The sequence below is a fragment of the Delphinus delphis genome, chromosome 1 (assembly GCF_949987515.2).
Source record: "Delphinus delphis chromosome 1, mDelDel1.2, whole genome shotgun sequence".
Classification (NCBI taxonomy): domain Eukaryota; kingdom Metazoa; phylum Chordata; class Mammalia; order Artiodactyla; family Delphinidae; genus Delphinus; species Delphinus delphis.
In genome coordinates this window covers 125,196,677-125,223,228 of record NC_082683.1, presented here as the reverse complement: position 1 = coordinate 125,223,228, position 26,552 = coordinate 125,196,677, and the positions used below count along the sequence as shown (strand labels likewise).

At 44.7% G+C, this 26,552-nt stretch overlaps 2 protein-coding genes across 4 annotated transcripts in view; one reads left to right on the top strand and one right to left on the bottom strand.

The window, feature by feature from the left end:
• NME7 (NME/NM23 family member 7) overlaps nucleotides 1–909 on the top strand; it is a 263,043-nt gene extending 262,134 nt beyond the window's left edge. For all 3 annotated transcript variants that reach the window (XM_060033650.2, XM_060033658.2, XM_060033644.2), the window contains one exon: nucleotides 626–909. In XM_060033650.2, coding sequence (XP_059889633.1) covers nucleotides 626–658 — 33 coding nt within the window. In that variant the 3' untranslated portion in view covers nucleotides 659–909. The remainder of the gene's footprint in view (nucleotides 1–625) is intronic.
• Nucleotides 910–1,440: 531 nt separating this feature from the next.
• ATP1B1 (ATPase Na+/K+ transporting subunit beta 1) lies at nucleotides 1,441–26,247 on the bottom strand. The gene is made up of 6 exons (XM_060033666.2): nucleotides 25,651–26,247; nucleotides 20,755–20,883; nucleotides 7,781–7,936; nucleotides 5,855–6,039; nucleotides 3,173–3,253; nucleotides 1,441–2,169 (listed from the first exon to the last, which is right to left on the bottom strand). Exons 1-6 carry the CDS (start codon nucleotides 25,745–25,747, stop codon nucleotides 1,906–1,908), a joined length of 912 nt encoding a protein of 303 aa, XP_059889649.1. The 5' UTR covers nucleotides 25,748–26,247; the 3' UTR covers nucleotides 1,441–1,905.
• Nucleotides 26,248–26,552: the final 305 nt, after the last annotated feature.

Genomic DNA, 26,552 nt, shown 5'->3' with positions numbered 1-26,552 from the left:
TATGCCCAGCTGTGGGACTGCTAGATCATATGGCAACTCTATTTTTAGGTTTTTAAGGAACCTCCATACTGTTCTCCATAGTGGCTGTATCAATTTACATTTCCACCAACAGTGCAAGAGGGTTCCCTTTTCTCCACACCCTCTCCAGCACTTGTTGTTAGTAGATTTTCTGATGATTCCCATTCTAACCAGTGTGAGGTGATTCCTCATTGTAGTTTTGATTTCCATTTCTCTAATAATTAGTGATGTTGAGCCGCTTTTCATGTGCCTCTTGGCCGTCTATATGTCTTCTTTGGAGAAGTGTCTGCTTAGTTCTTCTGTCCATTTTTTGATTGCTAACCTCATTTTTTTTTTTTTAACTGAACTACTAACAACCATATCTCGTGAAGCGCTAGCAGGAACCAAAATTTCATGTTTTCTAAACTGAGTATCACTGCAAAATATTTCTAAACTTGAACTTTAAAACTTCGCTGATTGAGCCTCTGCCTCCAACTAACCTGGCTGTCTCACTGGGAAGGGGTGTGCACCTTGGTGTTCAGAGTCCTGACCCAGCTCTATGGCCTCTGTCGGGTAGAAAAGCCTGAACTTCCATGTGAACTGATGAAATCACGTGTTTGTCTTTCAGGTTCAGTATTTCTTCAAGATCTTGGATAACTAGCAGCTTAGAAAGTAAAGAAGTCACAGGTTGTGGTATTTAGACAAGAGTGAATCACACATGAGGAATGTGTTCATTCTTTTATTGTCCATTGTTTTAACCTGACTGAATACAAGATCAACAAGAGCACTGTACTCCTGGCAATTATGACATATGTTAGAACATGGATTTTGCACTGCAGACAACATTTAACACCAGTCTATGGGGTACTTCATTGCTTTTTATAAAGTCCAAAATAAAGATTTATTATTTTCAAACAAGTGACTTTGGTTTATTTCATACATTACACTTTTTCTCGCAGAAAAAAATAAAATTGTACAACTGCATAAATATAAAATTCTTCCACCATGAAAATGGTTAAAACATTCATAAAGACACAGCACCAGCAGGTGATGCCTCCAGAGAAAGGAAAAAAGGAAAGTGAAAGAAAATGTACAAAGCAAATTAATCAGCCCCGTCACTAGCCAAAGTGACGGGCGCTCCAGATCTCATACGCGGCTTCAGAACAGACTGGAGGACAGGGGAAGAGGAGTCAGGACAGCATTCAGTACAAAGCACAACACAACCCATCACCTTTGTGTGTGTTTCTGTAGTGTCACTTAAAATTTAAAGGGCAGTTCCCCCATAACAGCCCACCCCACCCCCGCAACCCAGACCCAGGAAAAATAATAATAATAATAATAAAGACCTAACAAACACCACAGGGAAAGACTATGGAGTGTGTTAAAAATGCTCATCGATGGGCCATTATCATCTTTGAAAGAGCCAAACCCGAAAAGGAAAAATAAAGTACCATGCCAGTTTTATTCCCATTGAATATTTACACCTTGGACAGCAAACTTTGCTCACGTTAAGTAGAAAACAGATACGATAAAACATGGCTTGAAAAATGACCAGAGTGTGTGCACCGAGAGTACTGTACACTAAATAAAATACACAAGGCAGCAATACTTAGGGGCCAGAAACACTGCTTACTATAAGTCAGTTATGGAATCATAATTTACAGTAAAAATGGGCACGTCCCAAGGCTCAATTTTTATTTTTCTTTTGTCATTTACAGTAGAATAAATATTTTGTTGCTATTGCTACACTTTAAATTTACATTCTAACCTATTAAATGCAGAAAGCTAGTGTAAAGCATATAGATTAAGTGTAGGTCCCATACGTATTACGGTTTGTTCAAGACTAGTAGGTTTTTGTATCTTTTTTAACTTTTTTAAATGGCTAGTGGGAAAGATCTGTGCTTGTGATCAGCTCTTAACTTCAATTTTTACGTCAAAGCGTCCCTGAAAACGGTCTTTCTCACTGTACCCAATGTTCTCACCATACGCCTTACACTCTATGCGGATTTCCGTGTCCATGGTGAGGTTGGTGAACTGTACAGCCAGCAGGGGCTGCAGGTACTTGGGCTGCAGGAGCTTGCCGTAGTAGGGATAATACTGCAGCGGGAAACCAGGGTAGCTGCCCAGTCCAAAATACTCCACGGTTCCAATTTTCTCCTTATCTTCGTCTCGCTGGAAACCAGAGAGGAAATGAGATTTTTCAGGGCTCACATCCTGGATGACGATTTGTACTCACATACAAATGAGACTCTCAGTCCCACAAAGCAGTCTGCAAGCTACTGCTGGAGGAAGTGGGTCATCCGCGGACATGCCAGCTCAAACCCCTCGCGGGAGGAGGTGAGCACTAACCACTGGAGGATACGGGAACCGCATCTCCCGCGAGAGGAAGAGACACACTCAGCCTAATCCTTAGTAGCCTTGAGAAACGGTCACTAAAAGGAGGCTTTCCTCACTGTACAAATGGGAAACTGCAGCAAAAGCCAACTAAGGCCTTTCTTCAAGCCAACACAACCTCCTAGAAGTAGGGCCAGCACTGAAAGAAAGTCTTCAGTGTTGGCCCAGTGGATATTTTCAATGACATTACCTCCAAAAGTTTAACTATTTGCCTTTCATTTTCTTGTGTCCATTTCCTTTCTTGGTGCCAACATAAATTTGAACTGTTTGGAGATTTCCCTTTCTTTATTCTGCTTCTCTCTCTAAACAGTCCATCAGGTACCTGTCTTCAGATTTAAAGGGAATACACATTGATGGTTACCTTAATATTTCAATATTGTTTTTAAAGAAAAGCCAGAAGCAATTTTTCAATGTAAAATTATTAAAAAAAAAAAACAAAAACGTTGGCCTCAAGTTTTTAACACACCATGTGAGCCAGAGAAGCACTCACGTGGGCTAGTTCACCTCAGTTCTGTAAACCAATATTCCAACTGATTAAATTCACATATTTCGGTTTCTTGTTCCAGTTGGAGAAACTGACAGATGTTTTTATTCTTGTTACATCGTTCTGTTCTTTTAAGAAGTTTTACCCAGTGTAGCTACAATTCCATCAGCTGAGACTGATTCCTGGAAGCAGTGCTTCTTATTTCCCATGTTAAAGTTTTACCTCTAATTTAAAACAATCTCATTCATTCTCCCCTCTCTCCTGCCCCACCCTCAGTAACTCTAAAGGTCTCCTTACCTTGCCAGTGCACTGAACAGGCAGGACATATGGATTGTACTTCATCACTGGGTAAGTATCCAAGGACTCATTCTTGGGAGGCTAAAAATAAAATCCATGCTGGTCAATAAGTTTGTAAATAATTCCTTTAACTTCTGAAAAATAAAACGAGCTTGTAGCCCAAACAAGTACACTTTGGTCAATTGAAATAATAACCAAACGCTTGAGGACAGCAGAATGAATGACTCTCCTAACCAGTCTAGGAAAGGTCATGCTGTGATGTTCTTGAAAATAAATGCCCAAGTTTTGTGACCACTACAATTAAGCCGTGATGTGTAGCCCAGTACTAAATGGAACTTCTAATGGCAACCCATTAGAAGCTTTATTCAAGGACACTGAAAAATAAGAGCCAACTCAGAAATAATGCTCTCTTCTCATTTGCTAAGATTATAATTAGATGGAAAGGTTGGTTGACATTTCTGTTTTTATAAAACTTGGGCTTTCCTCCCGAGCCATGAATAAATAATGCCATCCTTCTCCCTCAAGCATGCCTTCTTCAAGTAAGCTTTCCTCTTTTTTTTCTTTCCCTTTTTTGTTTTTTTAAATCTCCAGTGGAGGCCCTGTCATTTAAGTCCCAGTTTTGTTAGGCAAGTCCAGCATGTAAAATAGATTAAAGTGGCATTGCCCTCAATGAAGGGGTCTTGTGAAGGGGTAACTCCATCGAAGGGACCCATAGTACACGTTGAAAATTACTGCTGTAGTGAAATATCCAGGGCCTGCCTTCCTGGATCCCTGGCTCAAATCCATCTCAGGAGAAGTGTGATGGACATCTACCCCCTGGAAGACAGACAGGCACTTGCTTACTCACATCAGCAGAGTATGTGAGTCCTGACATGAGATGTAACACATACATAGCCTAATCAAAGTCAGATAAAATGCACAATTCTCTATATCAGTAAAGGACTATTTTTGGTACTGCTCTTTCTTTTGGAATATAAGAAAATGATCATCTAGATTTGCTTCTTGGAACTTTCTGCCAGCAATAGATTTATCTTTAAAAATATGAAGAGAAAATACACATTGATAAAGAAGTTACCAGAATCTATCCTCGGGGAGTGAGGGAACGGGCACATCAAGTGAGATGTGGAGTACTGCAACCTCTGTAATTCCAACAACGAAAGAGTTGGGGATTCGGGATGCGGGGCTGAATCAGAAAGTGGCAATGGATAACCAAGGGGAATCCAAAGGAAAAAAAAAAACAAAGACTGAAAAGAAAGAGTAGCTGAATTCATCACTTTAACAGAATATCTTTATAAATATGGGAAGAGATGTGAATCACAACAGACTCTGTGGGGGACAAATATCATTCAATGTCTAGGAAAAGGAATTATCAAAAGTGAGGGATTCGGAGAGCAAAGATCACGATTAGTCCTTTGGATACACTGCACCAATTCCTTTCATTGCCAAATAGCTTGTTTATCTTGGTGAAGAATTTCCTAGCAATATGAATATCAACTCTAAGTGTGACATAATGGCTTTCACCATTCTTCTTCGATTACCTCCTAGTCTACGTGGAACGAAGATTAAAATTCTGTTGAGAGGTACATTAATTTCTGTAGGAGATCCAACAAGCCAGCCAGGCAAACATCCATGCACCCACTCATCCATTTTTGCCTCTGGTGGCAGTAAAGGAGTTTTGATGTATCCTTCAGTTACGTTAATAAAACTTTTCATCTCTACATTGACTTTCTTTTGAAAATATTATTCATGGGTAATAAGCATTGCAGAAATAAAGAGCATATAATAGAAAGTTAATGGACAAAAGAGCCAGATTCCAGAAATGAAGTAAGTTTGTTCATATAACTCTGTATACTGCAGTCAATTCCTATCAGAACCAAAAACTACCCTCTTAACGGCAATGCTCTCATGAGCAAATGGGAGAAATCTTCTGTAAGAATCCACGCTTAAGAGAAAAGGACAGCATTTTTTACTTCATGAGCTGGGGGAGAGAATGAAATAAGCAGTCTTATAAAAACAGAGAGAACACCCATACAATTTTTTCTTCTAATTTTAAAGAATTGCTACCATCCCACCAAATGGTGAGCGAAGGCAATTTGCAATTGTTCAATGATCTCTAGTAGTATTTACCCATTATAAGTTGCAATAATGGCAAAAGCCAATGGCATGGTTATAAAAGTTCAACCTAGACAGTATTCAACTTCTAATTTTGAATTAGAAGTTGTAACGGAAACTTCATTCAGAAAAAAAACAAAAAAAACATTTTTTCTGATGACCAGATAATTATTTCAGATTACGAGATTTTTTTTGGTTTGTTTTAAATCCTGTGGCTCCTACAGTTCAGGTAGGTTTTAAATTTAAAGACATCTTTTTCTCTTTTTTACTTTTAAAGAGTTTACGTTATAGAATTACATAATAGAAATCCAGAACAGGGCCACAGGACTTACTTCAGAATTTGGCTTTGCCACACAGAATTTCTCTAACTTTAGGAAATGAGATTAATGACCTAACCCTAAGAATTCCAAGGTGGCCACAGAGGTTTTTCAGTGTTACTCTACTGATCAGCTTCAAAACTGTCACTGAGTATCCTTTAAACGTCTGTTAGGGTCTCTTTTCATACCAATTAAGGACTACATCGAGTTGTGAATGGCTCATCTAAATTCTATGATTTAAAATATTACTTGCCTTAGGTTTGAAGCCCAAAACTCGGTTGAGCTTTATAATGACACATGGTTTGCCCTCTTTGTAGCCGTAAGTTTCATCATTTATTCCAGAGCAATTTCCCAACCATTCAAGCTTGAACCTGCAGACTTTTCGCTCTCCTCTTTCGTTGTTAAATTCTCCTCGCTCTTTGAGTTCACTGGGCACATCTGAAAATGCAAACGCCATTTTCACATTGTACCAACAATTCCCTGAGCACCACTGAGAAAGGACAGGGCTCTCTTCCTTGTCACAATGACTTATTCGAAGACAGGGCTATCCTGCACTTAATGTATTATATCACCTGAGTTAAGAAAGGATTTCCAGCAAGCCATCTCTCCTCTCTCCACTGACCTTAAAAAGGTATTTTACCAAAAGCAACAGCCAGTACCAAAGCTTCACAGTGCTCGATGAGCAGCACATGATGTTGGGTCTCTGCCGATTTTTCTTTCTTTAAATAATGGATGACTCCACTAATTAGAAAACTGAAAGGAAACTGGATCTCTCTTCAGGAGTAGCATCATTTGCACAGGTCGACATCAGCTCAGCTCAATAACAGGGACGTTTATAATTAGAGCACAAAAGGACTGCCAATAATTTTCAGAACTGGAAGTTTCATGGTCGGGATTTCTCGGAGCTATGCCTCTAATTAACATGTTAAACAGTAAAAAGGGAGTAGGAAAGAATTGTTTTTCCTTTTCAACCACCATTCAAGGTTTAAAAAAAATTTCTTTTTGAGTTTTTGTCTTTCAGCACTGAGTTCTTATAAGCATTTGTTCAAGTGAGAAATTGTATTGTTGCATTTTTTATTTCAAAGCCAGAGAAAGAATAAATGAGAACAGAATTCAAGATTAAAGCATCCTGCAGGAAATGGATGCAAATACCATAAATTATATACATATTTTTAAGTCCACAAACTAACTATTTTCCCTTCAAATAAAGTGCCTCAATTCAGTCCATCTCCTGAGAAGTGATTCACTCTAAGTATCTATCATACGGGCCTTTTAATTACTACAAAGTAAGATGAAAACCTCATTTAAATTCTAATGAGAAAAATTTAGTGAAAGAGTTTCTTTTAAATTACTAAATCTTTTTAAAATGACTTAAAATGGCAATTCACCCCATATTACACAACGGTCTGCCATTTAAAGAACTGGAGGTGATAAATGCTTGAACTGAATCAGAAAAGCTGGTATCACCTGGTAACTCAGAGTGGCGTCTTGTTTTGGTAGGCGTGACAAGGCTGGGAAATTCACACTCCAGGTAGCAAGGAGGAAGATGTGCATTCTGTCAATGGCTTAATGGAACTAAGAGCCATTGTTTACATTCATCAGTCATTCTCTTATCCATATGATGGACATAGGATAAGACATACTTCATTATCCATCCCGGCCAGGGTCTCTAAGATATACCCTGACCATAAACCCTCCTCCATCGGTATCAGTGTGGTTATAGCTAATCACACCAAAGGTTCATTTTGGTGACAGAAGGTCCTGTGAACTCTTCTGTAGGGGCCAGGGGTTGGATGGGGAGGGAGGGGGACAGAAATCTGGAAATATAAGCAATTGTATTTCTCAAAATCAATGGATGTGAGAGAATCAAATCTGTAACTGTGGTCTTTGAGTCTGAGTAGTAAAAACAGAGATATTTGGGAGTGTTCAAAAGTAAGACACCTTTCAAATACAGGTAAAAGTAATACTTGAGGCTATACTGTTTATTTCATTGTATCCAAGCCTAACCCATAAAGTGTTCCTGCTTTAAAAACAAAACAAAACAAAAAAACTATCCTCTCAGTATGGCCAGAGTTCAATCTTTTAATTATTTCAGGAGTATCTTTCAATCATTAAGTAACAAATAGAAACAGGAAATCAGAATTAACCAACCACAAACATCCAAAATACGTCTACTTACTGCCACAATCTTCAAAAATCATATCATCCTTCTGGGCCGAATCTTTGTACTTCTCCAGGAACCTAACTATGTTCAGCACGTATGCCTCATAGCTCTTGGGATCGTTAGGACGAAAGGCAATTTCAGTCTTTTGGATCTGAGGAATCTGTGTTAATCCTAGAGCAGGAAGAAAGTTAGAAAAACACAGAGCAAAGTCATGAGTGGGAAGGTAGTCAACCAAGATACTTCAAAAGCTGACTCTCCACGTATAAAACATACTTTGCTAATCCCATCTGACTAAAAAGAATGGTTTAAATTCTCTCTCCCGGCCTTCCCTGGTGGCGCAGTGGTTGAGAGTCCACCTGCTGATGCAGGGGACACGGGTTCGTGCCCCAGTCCAGGAGGATCCCACATGCCGCGGAGCGGCTGGGCCCAGCATGTCCAGAGCCTGTGCTCCGCAACGGGAGAGGCCACAACAGGGAGAGGCCCACGTACCGCAAAAAAATAAAAATAAATAAAAATAATAAAAAAATAAATTCTCTCTCCTGTGAAATCCTTTCTCTGGCATTTAGGTTAAATACGTAAGTACCAATGACTATGTCTTGATATCAGATGTCATTTAAGTTCCCCAGCAACGTTTCATGATAAGCGTATCTGTTTTTTATGAATGAAAACACTTCTTGCACAGAAAGGTTAAGTACCTGACCCAAGGTCACAGAGGAAGTGGTGGAACCGGAATTCTAACCCAAGCACGTGGTACTCTAAAGCCTGTCATCTTTCCAGTCCTCCCTTGCGCACTGCTAGCAAGCATCTCATGCAGGTGGCTTTTCCTTTTCTAACTGTACGTAAGACTGAGCACAGACATCGTCTTCCATACTCCTTTTAATCAATTAACTTATGACCGCTGAAAATGCTACAGACTCAAGACTACTCAGTAGAGACATTTCTTTGGATCTTTTCACCTAAACTGGAGGAATATGCAATTTATGTGCAGTTACTACTCCTGCTTTCCATTCCAAACATAAGTGGTTATCCTGAGAAAGTCAAGTGCCAGCCAGGGTATGTGCACCTTGGATTTCCACTCTTCAATGGACTTTTAGATTCTTTAACTTCTAAAAGCCTCTGTCATTCACAAGACTTCCCAAATAGATATTTGAACAACACTACACAGCACTATGCAAGACAGTGGGTGGAGAGCCAATCACAACGGCATTCTATTCCAGGACAGCCAGATAAAATATAAAATGCATGGTGAAATTTGAATTTCAGATAAACCATGAAAAAATTTTTATATAAGTATCTCTCGTGTAAAATTCAGGACATACTTACATAAATTATTCATGGTTTATCTGAAGTTCAAATTTAATTGGGCCTCCTGTATTTTTATTTGCTCATCTGGCAACCCTATTTGAATCCCCACTCCCAGACCAGCCCTCTTTGTGTTGGGCATGAAAGGTGCCTCATCATCACAGCCCTTCAGGGTACCTCCATCACTCACCTAGGGGCCTGTTAAACACGAAGCCTGGCAGACTCCACTCCGGACCTGCCAGATCCCCATCTCTAAGGGTGGGACTTGGGAATCTCTGCTTAACAAGCTTAAAGAGATCCTTAAGCACCCTTGGTTTGAGAACCACTGCTTTAGAGAATTAGAACCTGAGGGTGGCAGTCGTGAGGTGGGTATGAAGATAATGACCTAATCAAAGTGGAAGTGATGACCAGAGTGAGACCAGACTTCAGTAGGGCCTGGGCTAAAATGGCCGTTATTTTTTCTCGTCATTAAGGATGGCTTTGAGCTTCAAAATCAGTTAAATAATGAGGGGAGGGGGGGCCAGCTCAGGGGGCTGAATGGGCAAGTTCTTCTGTGCTTGTAGTTCCCTAGAGGAATGGAGACGATGGGAGATGAAGACAAGGAACGTGAGGGTCTGGAGCCAGGCAGACAGGGTGCCCGAGACAAACTACCAGTGACGTTAAGAATCATCTCGGGGGCTTTCCTGGTGGTGCAGTGGTTGAGAGTCCGCCTGCCGAGGCAGGGGACACGGGTTCGTGCCCCGGTCCGGGAAGATCCCACATGCCGCGGAGCGGCTGGGCCCGTGAGCCATGGCCGCTGAGCCTGCGCATCCGGAGCAACGGGAGAGGCCACAGCAGTGAGAGGCCCGCGTACCGGAAAAAAAAAAAAAAGAATCATCTCGGAAAGGGTGATGGAGAACCTGAAGAATTTCAGGGGGAAAAAAGCTGTCAACAGTGATGGAAATGAGTCAGAGAGGAAGTAGCAGAAAATCTTCAGTTAAAAATAAAGGTTACTACAATTAAAACATTTTTTTTATGATGCTCACAAACCGTAGAAAACTGTATGACTTAAGCAATTTAAATATACCCTAAAAATGTTTGTCTACATTATTTAGTTAGAAAACTGGCATTGTGATTATTTATGGTACAAAGAGGCCACATGATAAAGATGATAGATACGTGCAAACATAAACAAAGTAAAACAGAGGTCAGGAGAAGCTTTCACTGGGATTTCCTGCCTGAGCTAGTAGGGTAAATAGGGATCCCCGGCTGAAATGCTGAAATGCGCAACGTCTGGGAAGGAGGGTCATCGCTGGTTTGGGTTGTAAACAAGACATTTAAGTCAAGGTGACTTGCTTGGACCTGGGGAAGTGCAGAGACAGTCCCAGAGCCAGAGGTTAACAGAACTCAGGGGGATGGTATGTTCTCCCAGAGTAACCCTGGAGTCAGGAGAGAACAGAGCTTTGAGGGGCATTCACATGCGAGGGGCCACAGAGAAAGGCAGTGCACAGGGCAGCCAGAGAACTCGGAGGCAAATGCCTTTGAATTTGTCAGGCAGGAAGTTTGCCTCGACCCTGGTGGCGAAGGTGGTGGGCAGAAATGGACTAAGAGAAGATCTATGGGCCAAGGGTTAAACAGTGTTTTCAGGCTTGGGAAGGAGAAGGCGGGAGAGCGGTAGACAGATGAAGGGTGAAGAACATGAGAGCAACTGTCAGAAGCCAAAGAGCAGTCTCGCCTAATCTTCAGGTAGGAAGAAGGTGGGGAACGACCGTCTGGCTGATGGCAGGGACATCAGTGTGATGAGTTACAGTCATGCCAGCCATGGTCCATCTGCAGAGCAAGTGACGCAGCAAAAAAGAAAATGCTAACAAAACGTCAGTGAGCCTGGTGTGAGATTTGGAGTATCTCACCCAACAGGTTAAAAAGAGGAAAGTGACCCTAGAAGGTCACACTGAGAGTAAACACGGTAGGACCTAAATGGCAAGGTGAGGGTCACACAGGTCAGTGTTCCCTCTGGCCTGGCTTCAGCTCTCCTCCCCAGCAGTCCGCCTCTCACTTTCTGGCCGCTTCTGCATCCCTCTTCCAGCGGCTGTTCTATCTCCCGGATGTGTGTATGAGGATGAGGGATGTACTTCTCAGATTCTCCCAGAGAGAAAAGGAAAGCAACAAGAGGAGCTGGGATTCTGCGGCGTGCTTTTCATCCTTCCCAATGCCAAGTGCAGGGTCTCCACTATTAAAGAGACCACGTGACACGTGGGAGACCCCAGGCATTAGCTCCTTTCACTCAGTGCTGTGGGCCCTTTACTACCAAAAGGGTACTGCTAGTGAGTGAATTCTTCAGCAGACTAACGGAAATATAGATATTATTATTACATGCACAGTGGTACCCACTGGCTCAGAAAAATGTTACACACAGTTGGTCTTGTGTCTACCAGTTTCCAAGAGCCCAAATCCTTCAGAGAGTTTGGCTTATGACCTAAGCCCTGTCAAGCCTCTATGTTACCGCATGAGAGAAAAGCAGATCAGCACACTTGAAGAATCTCTACTGTGTCCTGTACAGAGAAGCAGCAGAAACCGGTGAAACTGAGAAGGCAAGAGGTGAAATGGACAGTTAAGCATTGGGTCTTACAATCCTGTAACTTGCCCAGCTGGATTAGACCTTGGGCCAAAGTCTCTGCCCCATCCTTTGCATTTTCAGTGACGTGACAACCTTGGCCACGGGAGCCCAGGAATGATGGGTCAACTCAGGGAGCTCGGCCGCGTCTCGCTCTCTTCTGTAAAGTTTCCCTCTGGAATCTCTGAGGGATCTCTGAATATAAGCCTTAGTGACTATCCTTTTAAGATACCTAACTTCTGATCTAAATGTTGCTTATCCAGAAAAACATGAACCATTTGGGCTGAGGTCATGCAATCAGCTTCTGTCGCTAAACCCTCACCTATGGAGCACGTACATAAATAATACAAAAATATCCAGAAGGCCGCCCCACGGTCCAGGGTGGCTGTTGCTCTTCAGCCCCTCCTCACATTTCTGAAGGTCCCTCACTCTTTCACCCACCGTCTCTGCCTCCACTCTTTTCTTTGTCCAGAACCTGCTGACCTGAGAATTCCTCTTCCTGGAAGCTATCAGAGATCAATCCCCCCCCAACCCGGGACAGTTCTGTTCTGGATAATCTTAAAATCTCTGATGAGACTTTCTCTAAAACATTAGGAAAACTCCTAGTCATTTCCCTAATTAGATAGCAATTAGATACTTACAAGAGGCAGATGAAGGACCCTTGACCTGATATCTAAATCCTTTAAACCATTTACTTTACATTATCAGACTAATGGAAAAAAGGGATAGAAAGAATTAGGATTGGATTTGGCAACTTCTTTATTATCTTGAGTCCACAGGCAAATTCCTCAAGCCTGACCCTCTCCAAGGACACACAAATCCCATCTTGCTGACTGGCCTTCTCATTAGTTGTTTTCACACTAGGTCAGATACTTTCAGCTGTCCCTCTCCACACTGCTCACTCCTTAACAGTCCTTAGTTATAGCTCTGGATAAGGCCGAGCTTTGTTTGCAGTGGTAACTCCCAGAGGCCAAAGATAGCAGAACACCCAATCACTAGCTTGTAGTTTCAAATTATATTCCAGGAAACAGATCTAACCTTTTGCTTCTCCAGTCTTCTGAACTTGAACCGACATTAACCACGCTGAGCTCTGTACAGCTTTGCCCTGATCTGACCATTTGCCTTAAATTACAGATTGATTATTATCAAATAAAGCCACCTGAAAGACTGAAATGAGAATCTGGATATGTGAAATTTTAATATTTGGTTTTTAATGAGTATGTCCGTTTAACATAAGATTTGAAGTTAAAATAATAATTAAACAAACAAACAAAAACCCTTTGGCTCTGCATTTGCTTTTTTTTTTTTTTTTTTTTTTTTTGCTGTAGGCGGGCCTCTCACTGTTGTGGCCTCTCCCTTTGTGGAGCACAGGCTCCGGATGCACAGGCTCAGCGGCCATGGCTCACGGGCCCAGCCGCTCCGCGGCATGTGGGATCTTCCCAGACCGGGGCACGAACCCGTGTCCCCTGCCTCGGCAGGTGGACTCTCAACCACTGTGCCACCAGGGAAGCCCCTGCATTTGTTTTTGAGTTACACTGGCCTCTCCTTGGTTCCCCATCTACTGAGAAGCAAATAAGGAAAACACTCAATCTTCGGCTTTAGTAGGTGTTCATAGCAGGAGGGGTCAGGGCAAGTAAAAGAGGGAGGGAAAGGAAAGAGAAAAGAAAGGCTTTTCATTAAGAAAGAAGTATTTTGCTTCCAATTAGGTTTATAATGTTAGCAGGCTTATAATTTCTTCATCTACTTGTGAGTCTGAAGTACTGAAACTAGAATGCATTCATTTTAACCTTCTAGCAGTTACTCAAAGGGGGAATCCCAAAGCACAGCTGCTTGTACCTGTCATTTACTACATCCAATAAATCACTAGGCCAAATACTCTAAACAGGTATCATTCTCCACAGAAACCTCCAGGAGGCAAAGAAATGCTTATAAAGGTAGCCATGCACACAACACATATATATCATGTGTCTCCTGTACATTCCAAGCGGAAAAGTAATTTTCAATTAAAAAAAAAAAAGCTGGGGGTGTGTGATTTTATACACACAGTCATACATTTCTAGGCACACATATACACACACACACGCACACACACACACACACACATTTTACCCCTTCAAGTGCCACTAAGATATTTATGGGTTTTGACTGCTGTTTTTAATTTTTATTTCACCCCTGCATGATTAATATCAGTTTACCTAATAAAATACAGGGAGAGCACAGGGAAAAAGGTGCCACTGTGCCCTCTGGAAACCCGTAGCCTAAGCCTCACCTTCTGCCTCAGGTTCAGCTTTCGACTGTGGCCTGGGATCAGCTGACGTCCACCCCCCTACCTCCAGGCAGGGTCACACCTACCCTCCCAAACCCTCAAGAAGCTGCTCTTTTTGAAGAAAAGTCTTAGAAAGATGGGTTGCTGGACTTTCGCTACAGCCTATTTGGATGTTCAACAACCCTTAGTGTATGCAAATCTTTTCCCCTAAGCTGAATGCCATGCACACTGGTTGAAGGCCCTTCTCTGTTTATGGAATTACCCTTTATCATCAGAGTTTTTTTCCTGTAGTTGTATGATCATCTTCAGGCGAGCAGAGAGAGAATTATTTAGTTCAAGGGCTCCATCTTAGATGTGCACAGAATTTCACAGGGACATATCTTTGATATTTTGTAGAGCTCGTTATTGTGCTTGTTCCCAAGATAAATGACAACCCCTTTGATAATGGGAAAATATACATAGTCAAATCCTACTATTTTACGTTAATTATGCTTTTTTATCCAAGGCCAAACTGAAGAACAAGCACACATAGTATTTTGACTTGAGATATAAAATTTGCTAAGTGACCAATACTATCCCCAAACAAGACACCACGTTATCCAGGATACTTGATGACGTCTATTCACGTGTGTATGTGGGGAAAGATACTTTTCTGGTTGGAAGCCCCTAGGGGACACCTCCCCGCTCCCCTTCATCTCCCCAACTTCCCTCTCGTCTTGTCTGTGTCAGATAGGCTCTGGAGTCCTGAGATCACTAGAATGAGAGCGCTGAACAAGCACAGACACCAATTGCAACCCAAGGTATTGTACCACAGACATGGAGATAGACGTGGAGGCCGTGAGGCCGGTGCTCTTTCCACTGCCGTCCTCCCCGAGCCTTCCCCCAAGTGAGCGCAGCGGAAGCTCCACAGATCCATCTCCCCCTACACCCACCCCCATCTCCGCATGAAATTTATTACCTGGTCCTATTCATCACAGGGCTCTCCTCTGCTCACTCATCTAAAATGAGCATATGAATGCAGACACATTTTTTGTGTGTCTCCAAGAACAGTTTTAAGTTAATTAGTAGACTTCCCGTGTACCCGAGCTGACTTATTAGTTGTACCCTCGTCTTTAGACATGAAGAAGTGGGTGAGTTGTGGAGGGCAAACAGCGAGGCTCACCGAGGAAGGGAACCTGGAGTTTGCTGCTCTCAACCCTTTACCCAAACTACAACTCTGGGCAGCAGCTTCCAGAAATCCTAGCGTCACCAATGCCAGCTCATCCACAGCCTTAAACTCTGGGAGTAGGTTGGCAGGACCCATCTGAGGGAGGGAGGAGAGGAGAGGGAACAGAGCGCCAGGTGGGCCTGGAGGGCATCACATATTTATCGTGTCAGCTCACGGATCAATGGAATCTAACGAAATAGCTGAAAAACACCTTGTTGGCACTTTGAAGGAACAATTCCTCTGAAGCATAAGGAAGCCAAATATGTCCAATTGCCCCTCTGAAATTTAAGTGAAAGAGAGTAACATGGGTGTAATGTAGCTTGAAAAAAAAAAATTAAGCAATTCTGAGCTCGATATGATGACTTCTCAAAGATGTTACGGAAAAACCCAAATGAACTTTTTTGGCCAACCCAATACAATGAGATTGGAATTACAGGTGCCTTCTATCTTAATGGATTTGAAGACAAGATGTTTCCCTCTGCCAATCAAGATGAAATGGAGTCTGCTGGTGGTGGCAGTGTGGGCTGCCGGTCTTCCCACCCTGTTTATTCTTCTGCCTTGATGTTGGTTACCATCTCATGGTAAACATGACCCTTTAAAAATGAATTATTGGGCTTCCCTGGTGGCGCAGTGCTTGGGAGTCCACCTGCCGATGCAGGGGACGCAGGTTCGTGCCCCGGTCTGGGAGGATCCCACATGCCGTGGAGCAGCTGGGACCGTGAGCCATGGCAGCTGAGCCTGCACGTCTGGAGCCTGTGCTCCGCAACGGGAGAGGCCACGACAGTGAGAGGCCCGCGTACAGCAAAAAAAAAAAAAAGAATTCTTCCGGCACTGAGCCATCTTTACTTCAAAGCAAAACAAAAAACCTGTCCACAACTTAACAGGAAGAGAAGAGTCCACATATTCATACCTGCTTACCAGGAAGTAAGGCAGCTGGGAATCTCCCTGGACCCCCTGACTGACACACACACTTTGGTTCATCCCACTGTGGCGTGAGCAGCAGGGATGGAAGAGGAGACTCTTCCATTACACCACTGGCCAGGCAGCGAGAAGTGCACGGTCAAACCAGGGACGGGGCCTCGTGAGCGTGACCGTGGGCGGGGAGGGGGAGCGGGCACGCTCGCGTGCCTCCTGCCCTCTCTAGCATGCTGACACCCATGTCTCTCTCCAGATCCAGCACCGTTAACATGGTGAGAAGAGATGCCACTGACCAACTGCTGAGGACTCTCCTAAGAGGGTCCCTCAGGGAGGAAAGCTTGGTAGGGGCTAATCCAACAAATGTGGGTATTTTAGAGGGAGAGATTACAGAAGCAACACAATGTCACCTGAACATTTTTCTTCAACGTGTTTCCTAACCCAACTTCTCCCGAACCCTTTTCTTGGACAGCTAAGATTCTGTTACCTTCATGAAAATCTAAGTGTCATATCATCTAAGTGTCAAAGCATCTCTGTTATATCATCCAAAGCCTGGAAATACTGAATTCAATATCCAAAAAGAAGAAACTGCTGCTTCCAGTGAAATGATAGGGCTATAAAAATAGAGGTGGCTGTTAATATTGCCACCTAATGCCACTAGGTTTGCAACTATAAAGTACTATTCACCTTACAGATATTTATCATCTCTTTTAACCCTTACACGTATTATTCCCATTTTATAGATCAGAAAATTGAGGCTCAGTGAAGTTAAGTACTGTGTAGAATGGTGGGATTGTGTCCAGCTCCACAGCCCCTGCTTGTCATTCTCAGGTCAATTTTACTGGGAACCATCGTGTCGTGGCTTAGGACCTCAGGGGCGGCTTTCATATTTAGCTTAGGCAATGTGAAATTGCCAACACGTAACCATTTCTGACCCACAAAAATAGCAAATTAATATGTTTCGACATAAAATCCCAGTAGCCCTTGCCTTCCAGGTTGAGCAGGCAGATCTGTTCCAATATCTCATAGCAACACAACTCTGTAAGACATTATAAGCAGTGATGGCCACCACTGCTCAGGGCAAGAAACCGTACATGTCATCCATTTTTTCTTACATTTTTCTTCCGTTTGATGATTTGGTCCTTACTCTGAGACTTCTGGGTTTAGCCCAGCATCTTGTCCATTGCTACGGACGTATCGACCCAAATGCACCGCACAATTGCCACTGCTTAATTTGACCACATTCACACATGTTATTTAGAAGAGATCTGATTACTAGGTATTCCAGTGTGAAAAGGGCAGTCAAAACCCAGTCTGGCCAGGTTTGTATTCACGACTCAAGTTTAGTTAATAATAGCATTAATAAGTCTTTATATCTTTAAATGATGGACCAGCTCTTTCACTCTCACTAGGTCCACTTGACTTAAATATACACTTTTCTCCCTTTAACTGTCATGAAAATACAGGCTTAGAGATATTAAGTTGAAGTCAAAAAATTGCCAGGGTATCCTTCCATATATTCCTTCAGTTCTTACTGCCTACCAAAAATACAAATTCTTAAGATCTGTTCTGAAAGATGCCAGGAGGAGGGCTCAGGAGGGTCCCTCAGAGCACTCGGGGAGAGTCCACGGGCTGCCCTTGTTCGCAGCAAGTGCTCTGCCGACCTGGCCTCCCGGTTCAAAGGCCTCTATCATTTTCAAATTAATGCCATGTCCCTTGGAAAGGCGAGGGTAAAAGGGGGCTTGACCTAGACTCTCCTGGCAAGGTGATGGGTGAGGGGATGATGAAAAGGAGAGACAGAGAAGTGACAAAGAACCCAAGGGACAGGGCAGGGAGGATGGAGAGCTGAGGAAGCACTTTTCCTGTGACTCAGACCAAAGGACAGGAATGCATATTTCCAAGATGAGCCACCAGCATTCCTTTGGAGAAGTGACGGTTTGTCAGGTCAGTCCAACTGCTGTGAGGACACTAAATATAGGTACTCAGAATGTGTCTTTTAGGAAGGGGCTGGAAGGAAGGGGAGGGAGGGAAACGGAGAGAAGGCACCTCGGCCAGTAGATTTTCCAGGCAAGGTCATTTACAAGCCCTTACTTAAAAGGTCCAGCTCTTTGGCTCTTTCTTTTTGAAAGTGAAACTTCCCTTTCTGCAAAGAACATGAAGAATATTTTTAATTTTATTAAAAAAGACTGATACCCCAAAGTCAAACTAGTCAAGGACTAGTTTTTAAATCTAGGAAATTAAAGAAAATGCTTGACTTTGGGGTCGCCTTTGACTTTGAGTATAAGAATTATTAGAAAATGGCATCATGATTGAAAATTAGCTTTTTTTTTTTTTGGGGATTTATTTTATTTTATTTTTTTAACATCTTTATTGGAGTATAATTGCTTTACAATGGTGTGTTAGTTTCTGCTTTATAACAAAGTGAATCAGTGAAAATTAGCTTTTAAATGGCAAAAAAAGCGAAAAAATAAAAGGTCTACACAAATTTAAATTATGACTAATGCTATCATAAAAACTCTAGCAGAAGTGAACGTGAGGGACATCCCTGGTGGCGTAGTGGTTAAGAATCCGCCTGCTAACACAGGGAACACAGGTTCGAGCCCCGGTACAGGAAGATCCCACATGCCGCGGAGCAACTAAGCCCGTGCGCCACTACTACTGAGCCTGCGCTCTACAGCCCGCGAGCCACAACTACCGAGCCCGTGTGCCACAACTACTGAAGACTGTGCGCCTAGAGCCTGTGCTTTGCAACAAGAGAAGCCACCGCAATAAGAAGTCCATGCACTGCAGCGAAGAGTAGCCCCCGCTCAACGCAATTAGAGAAAGTCCACGTGCAACAACAAAGACCCAACACCGCCATAAATAAAAATTAATTAATTAATTAATTTAAATATATATTTAAAAAAAAGAGAAACCACTGCAATGAGAAGCCCGCGCACCGCAACGAAGACCCAATGCAGCCAAAGAATTACTTAATTAATTAATTTTAAAAAAAAGTGAACATGAAAAGACACACCGTGCTTTACTATCATAAAAGCCAGAGTCCAACATGTTTACTTAAGATCCTACGTTTCACTGTACCAACCGGAATTCTTGCTTCAACCTTTCCATAGACCCACCTCTTTTAGGAAACAGTTGCTGGAAACTGGAATATTATTAAGCAGTCATTTTATATACTTACATGTTCTCTTTTTTTCACTTCCAAAATCCCCTAGATCTAAATTTATCTGGAAATATTTAGGGGTTCTCTTACAGTAGAGGACTACTTGACTTGGGGCTAAAAACCAGTGTTTTCCATCTCCATATTCTGAAGATTTTCTTCCGAGGGACTTTCTCATGCCCAAGGAGGAGGTGGACACGACAAGGCTGTGACTGGCGGCCGCACCTGATCAAGGCTGCTCAGTCCCATGAAGATAGCCTCAAGATTGTCACCTCAGTACAGCTGTTACTAAACCGTTGCCCAGGGAAAGTGTAGAGGGGACGCGTCATTGCCACCCCCAGCGGCAGGCAGCCTCAAGGTCACTGACAATGTGAGAACCCGGAAGTTATGCAACATTTCCTCTCTCCAGGTCCTGACAAAGACTTTTAGATGAGCCAGACAGTACAATCACAAACAGAACAATCGGTTGTGGCTGCTGTCTTGTCCTTCTGTCAGCGTCAGGCATGAGGGCAGTGGGTCTCCCCAGGGTTTAGTGACCAGCGTGGACATGCACACGTACAGGGCAGGTCACTCAACAGTGACAGCACCCACATCACCGCAGGGCACTCATGCGGCAGTTTGCATTCCTCTATGATAACCTCTTTGTTGCCCCAAGTTTTCAGAGCTAAAGGAGACAGTTAACCTGCAAAGGGGGCCCAGAAAGCCAATAAATAAAACTCCTATTAAACAAACAGGCATATATATTGAGAAGTGAAGAGAGAGTGCCTTTGTTCAAGGTCAAGTTGCCTGTGAATAGCAGGTGGAAGAATGGACCCCTGAAGTCAGGGCTCGTCTCCCTGGGAGCGGGTGGCCATTTCAGAGCTTCTCATCATCCCTAAAAATAAATTAACCTTTAAAAATGGGAGCCAGGACTTCCCTGGTGGCGCAGTGGTGGGGAGTCCCCCTGCCGATGCAGGGGACACGGGTTCGTGCCCTGGTCCGGGAAGATCCCACATGCCGCGGAGCGGCTGGGCCCGTGAGCCATAGCCGCTGAGCCTGAGCGTCCGGAGTCTGTGCTCCACAACAGGAGAGGCCACAGCAGTGAGAGGCCCGCGTACCACAAAAAACAAACAAACAAAAAAAGGGAGCCTGATTGGTTTTTTATAGGATTTATCTGAGTCATAGGCCCCTGAAGCAAGTGAAAAATGTGCGTGAGAGCTGGAAAGGCCCTGTAATGATCCCACTAACCAAGCCCTTGGGTGGGAGGGACGAGGAGAGCAAGGCTGTGGTTGGGAGTCACAGAGGCGGTGAGTGGCAGGCTGGGTAGAGGACCAGGGCTCTCCTCGCTCCCAGCAGAGCTGGGAAAATAAGATGCCTGCAACCCTAGGAGCTTTGCCTGCAGTGCAGGTAGGAGAGCTGGCTGCAACAGACAGAAGTCCCGATTTTTCCTTCCTAGGCTGGGTTTAAGACCACATGATAGACAATTTTCAGAAGAATGTTTTCGCAATTGAAAAAGTCACGCTCCTTTTACCTCCAGAAAAACTGAACTTATTCACGTTCATTTTACCTGGTGGAGCCACTCGGTCCTGATACGTGGGCTTAAATTCACTGATGGTGAGCAGCATCACTTGGATGGTTCCGATGAAGATGCCAGCCAGGCAGCCATAAAATATTACGTAGAACAGAAGGATCTTAACTGCAAGGGGAACAGACAGAAACAAAAAGGCTGTGATGCAGTCACATGCTCAGCATGCAAGGCAAACCTTCCCAGAGACGAATGCATTTCCTTCCCGGCTTCCCCTCCAAGCTGTGTCTTCAGAGCTTCCTTTTCCAACATTGATCAAGAGAGTGCATCTCGTTCCCAGACTGTAGGGTAAAAACAGGGGGATGGGCAGCCCTCCATTATAGTGCATGTGTGTTCCGGGTAGGATGAATATTCAATTAGAAGTAAGGTTCTTTATAGGAAGGATGAATATTCAATTAGAAGTAAGGTTCTTTATAGGAAATAATTTTATTCCCTAAATTAAAAACAAAATGTCACAGGACTTCCCTGGTGGCTAAGTGGTTAAGAATCTGCCTACCAACGCAGGGGACACGGGTTCGATCCCTGGTCTGGGAAGATCCCGCATGCCGCGGAGCAACTAAGCCCGTGAGCCACAACTACTGAGCCCGCATGCCACAACTACTGAAACCCACGTGCCTAGAGCCCGTGCTCTGCAACGAGAAGCCACCACAATGAGAAGCCTGAGCACCGCAACAAATAGTAGCCCCCGCTCGCTGCAACTAGAGAAAGCCCGTGCAGCAGCGAGAACCCAACACAGACAATAAATAAATAAATAAATAAATGTTCCTTTAAAAAAAAAATGTCCTGAAGATCATCAATAAAACCTAGGGCTGTGTTTGTGTGCTTATGCAGTGCATTTCAAATATGACAACACACTTCCTTAGAGACTGATGTTTTCTTTGCTTGCTTATCCTTTGACGTTTCAATACTACAATCCAGGCTCTGCTGCTTCTCCAAACATTCAAACACCTGTGAGTTTTTATGCTGAGAAAGAGCAATGAACGCTGAGAGACCCAGTGAAGCTCTCCTGACCAAGTACACTGTCTTTCCTTTCAGGGGCACCAGACAAGAAAAAAAAAAAAAAAAAAAGGGAAGGAAGGAACTGCTATAGTAAAAATGGCAAGCACATTTTTATTTCATCTTCTGACTAGACTCAGACTAAGGACTGACTTGATAAGCTGCATTTTCCTCTCCCCCTAGTTCACAGGACAACAGAATGGAGGCTGAAAGAGCTGCAAAAGCCAAAAAAAATAAATAACAAACCGAGAAGCCCATGGACTGGAATGAGGCTATCAGTTACTGGTTTACAGGGATTATCTCCCCAATTAGCCGCATAGTAACAGGCTGTACTAGGCACCACCGGGCAGCCCTGTGCCAGCCACTCAATGTGAAGGCAGCAGTGGGAACAGTGAGCCGTAGGGTTATCAAATCTGAAACATGACTGCACAAGGAAGCTTTAGCTTACTTCTCAAAACGTTCAGATCTCCTGCATTACATGCTGGGGTCCTTGGGAGAAAGCAACAGAACAAAAGCATCATTGAAAAGAAGTGTAAGCGTGTGTGTGTGTGTGTGTGTGTGTGTGTGTGTGTGTGGTCGGTCAGGAGGGAGTGCGTTCACTGTGGCTGTAATCAGCCAGGTTCGCCTTCTCCGTACATTTAAAAGCTCAACTTTTCTATCAGCAAATAAATAGTTCAGGGGAAAATCATACTCTAGAGCTGTTAAAACAAGCCAAACACACATAAAACCACACCAAAATGCTTCATCCTTTTTCTCCCCTATTCAAAAAGAAAAGAAGGAAAAGGGCAAAGACACAAGCAAAGATAAGGAAAAATGAAAAGACTGTACAATGCAGAACTATAGTTCCCCAACTCAATCAGTGCTTCCCTGCAGGACAAGGGTTAAGTGCTGCATTCTGTATCCAGGCAGCAGTAGGCAAATGGCAAGGCTGTGACGTCAAGAGATCTGGAAAAATTTTCCAGTGAATGCTCCTAAGAGGTACAAGAGTTGGTATAACACGGTCAGAAAGAGAACTGTTGTATCCTCTTTTTTGCTGCCCTCACCTCATCTTGGCACTCTCTGCCTAACCACGGAAGCATTTTTATACTGATTCCTTGGACTCCAGATACCTAATTCTAACAACATGAGGAGACACATAATTGAGGCTACGATTTAAAATACAAATATGATTACGGAAAAACAACCCATTCTGCAAGCACGCTGATTAAATTGAAGGAGATACAGCCTTTCCTATCTGCCCGACACTATACGCTAAGGGCAGTGGGGGATTCTTCTCTTTTGCTCGGAGACGTTACTTGGCACAGTTTCCCCCGTTGGTGCTGTGAGGTCACTTGGTTAGAGTGGATGACGCAGGTGTGGCAGGGCCTATGCAGTGGGGGCTCACCGACACACAGGCTCAGAAAGAAAAGCTGGGCATACTGTACCAACCAGCTAGGGTGGCACAGAGGGTAAACTTTAGAGACGTTTTTTTCCTTTGAAGCAATGTTTCTTCCTTTTAAAAAATACAAGTAATATAGAGGTTTTCCAGTTAGGAAACAAACAAACAAAGAACGAGTACCCTTCAAAAGGTCACAGACAGAAGGGAAAATGGCATCTGGGCCCAGCAGTAGACATAAAAATCTACCAACGCCTGTATTAACTTAATAAAAAGGTAGAAAGCACCAGGTGATTTGTGTGCTGCGCTTTCTCCAGCAGGTGACAGGCGAGGAGGCTCCTGCGTCCATCTTGGTGAAAATCTACCTACAAGCGAACTGAACCAAGGGCAACCTGCCCTGGTCCCAAGGGCATCCACGTTGGGCCCAGTACTAGAAAGGTGGCATTTTCTCCATAGGAGACACAGCTGCTGCCACTCTCTCTGCCTGTGAGGGGCTCTGTCATTTCTTACATTGCCCGAAAGGAGTAAACATATTAGTGCAAAATAAAAACCAGATTTTTTAACCCAGCATCTTGGAAAATGGAAGGAAAGATAAGACAAGAGCACCAGTCCTGATGTCTGCATTCATTAATCAGTGTATTTAACACTTTGCTGTATGTGGTATCAAGACACAAATATCAACACAGTCTCTCTCATACGGAGGTGCTGCCTTATAAAATGTCAGCTTACAAAACAAGTCGTTTCATACTGCCTTACCCTCTAAAACAAATATCATTCTGGAAATGGAATGAGGAACGAAAGACATTTTATGAAAGGGAAAAACACTAGAGGGCAAATTTTACAATATGGCTGGGGTCAATGCAGCCCCTGGCCCATGACGAGGCTGGGGTCAGATCATCGTGGTAGGAACCTCCAGTGAATCTGGGAGAAGAGGGCCCATTCTGCAGTGCACCCCTCAGGCCTCACTCGAGTTACCAGGAGTTGCTGGGAGACGTCCCAGGCCAGGAGCTGTTCACCCTACAAAACAGCCAGAGTTCTTCAGGCTTTTCCTTCCACGTTAAGAAAACACAGAGAGCTATCTTTCTGCGTGAGAAACTATGGCAGTAATCCCACTGAAGAACAGAGTCTTCCCAAAACAAAATATAGAATACAAGCTAAAAGCCATCCCTTTAAAGACCTACATTTAACATGGCTCAGGGATATCTATGCTTCTCAGCACAGGTATGGGATGAGGTTTCACCTTGACTAACCTTGAAATGTGATGCATTATTAACCCTTTACTTTTCAATCAAAGAGACCCACTACAGGCTGCATTTTTTTTTTCCTCTACAAAAATCGTATATTCCAGCTTCTTCCGTTTCAAAATGTCAGCCAAGCATTATTTCCCTGACTCATTCTCCTGCCGATGCTCACAGATCCTTCCAATCAGGAGCACCACATCAGCACCTACCCAGGGCTCCCTTAGTGGCTGCAGTGGTGGTGCTAGTGGTGTCTATGATGATGATGATGGTGATGATGATATTAGAGAAGGAGGGGGCAGTGATGCAGGAGGGGGGTTCCCTCCCTCTCTCTCTCTCTCCCCAGCAGTCACGACTGTTACAGATTTGCCTACAACTCTGCCCTTCAAAATGACCTTAAAAAAAAATGTCACCCTTCCCGTGTAGAGAGGTGGAAGACGAGTAAGGTATTTAATTTTCAATGGGGGGAAAAAAAAAGTCTATCCAGCCAAGCAACAGGCTGCCCAAAATCTTATAAGATAACCTGCTACTGCCTTTGTGCTATTTATTTCTTACAGTAACCCTTCACCGTAATCAACCCAAGCTACTGATTCTGCATCTCTCTGTAGACACTGAAAACAACCAGGCTTTGCCATGTTTTGGGGCCAAGGCTCAGAAACGAAGTCCTGACATGGAGCTTCCTGGGCCATTTCTGGGCTGTGATGACTCCAGGGTAGGTCATCGGGGGAAACTCTGGGCACCGCTACGAAATACTGCAGTGTATGGATTCTGCCACCATCACCGCCGCCCTCCCACACCCGCCTTTTGAGGTACATATTTAGACTAGAAGAAAGCTGCTATAATACACAACCTCGCCTGCATTCGATCCGATTACCCTCATGCGGTTCTCTCAGAGCCTCACATCTCATTTTTAAGGACTTGAAACATGTCTATAGGGAGAGGCATATCTAGTCTCCCACAGCCTGACCATTCCCAGTACGGAAGAGCTCAAGCGACGCTCCGATAGACTGCAAATTACGAAGACCGCTAAAATATACATAACCCTCTACCTGGCGCGCTCCTATCCCCACCCCGCGTCTAGCCCGGGGACTCCGCATTCCGCACAGGATGACAAGCCCAGGCCGGCGCAATCTGAGCAGCGCTCAGCACCCGACCCCCTCCGTCCTCTCCAGCGCGCAGCGTGCGGAGCGGTCCGCAGAGCCTGCGCAGGGGATGCGCCTACAAGGAAAGACAAGGCGCTAGGAGCAGAGCTGCGGACCCCGTACTTACACCAGCTGCCACCGGTTCTGCCCAAAAACTCCTTCTTCTCCGAGTTCCAGATGAATTTCTTCCAGCTGCCCTCCTCCTTGGCTTTTCCGCGGGCCATGGTGGCGGGTCAGCAGCTGCCGCGGGGACTAAGGGTGGGAGACTGCGGCGTGCGCCCTCGCGTCCTCCCCGGCTGCCGGTCGGCGTCCCCGGCCTGGCTCTCCGCAGGCTGCACCCGCCGCTGCCGCTGCGGCTCTCAAAGTGCCAGACGCGCGGTGGAGGAGCAGAGGCAGGAGGGGGAGGCGGCGGCGGGGGCGGGGGCGGAGAGAGGAGGGAGGGACCGCGCACGCTGGGCGGCTCCGAGCCCCGCACCTATTGGTGGGCTCACGGCCGCTCGCGGGCGCTCTTTGGTCCGCCACGCGCTCCTCTTGCCCGTGGGGGGTTCGGGGGCTACACGAACCCGCAGCTGCCGCTCCCGCTGCCGCCGGGGACGCGTGCTCGGCCCCCACCTCCTGTGACCTCTGCAGAGACAGGCAGGGGACAGGAGAAAGTCAGAGGCAAGAGGACGGACGAACGGGCTGCGGGCCTAGGACTCTGGGGCCAGCCACGAGCCGAGAAATTGGCTAAGGGCGCATGCCCTACCTTTACTATATACCGCGCCTAGGCGGCCGGGCGCCCCGCCCACTAGCGGCCCGGCGGGCCAATCGCCGGCGCGGAAGGGGAGGGGCCTAGGGCTCGAAGGGGCGGGCGCGGGGCCGGCACAAAGGAGCCGGAGTGGCGGCGTGAGGGGCGGGCTGGAGAGCGGGGGCGCGGAGAGGGGCCGGGGGAACGGCGAGCGGCCCCCCGGCAGCAACACGCAGCCCCCCTCCCTCGCTTCGGGCTGGGCGCATACTCGCTCTTTATTTAGTGAGGTGCCCGGCACCTGC

What these genes read in the sequence shown, in the direction of transcription:
- ATP1B1 (XM_060033666.2), bottom strand. Translation starts at nt 25,747, where the DNA reads ATGGCCCGCGGAAAAGCCAAGGAGGAGGGCAGCTGGAAGAAATTCATC. An exon ending in GGACCGAGTGGCTCCACCAG is followed by an intron (nt 7,937 to 20,754) that starts GTAAAATGAACG and finishes TTCCTGCTCTAG; the next exon opens with GATTAACACAGATTCCTCAG. An exon ending in CTGTTCAGTGCACTGGCAAG is followed by an intron (nt 2,170 to 3,172) that starts GTAAGGAGACCT and finishes TCTGGTTTCCAG; the next exon opens with CGAGACGAAGATAAGGAGAA.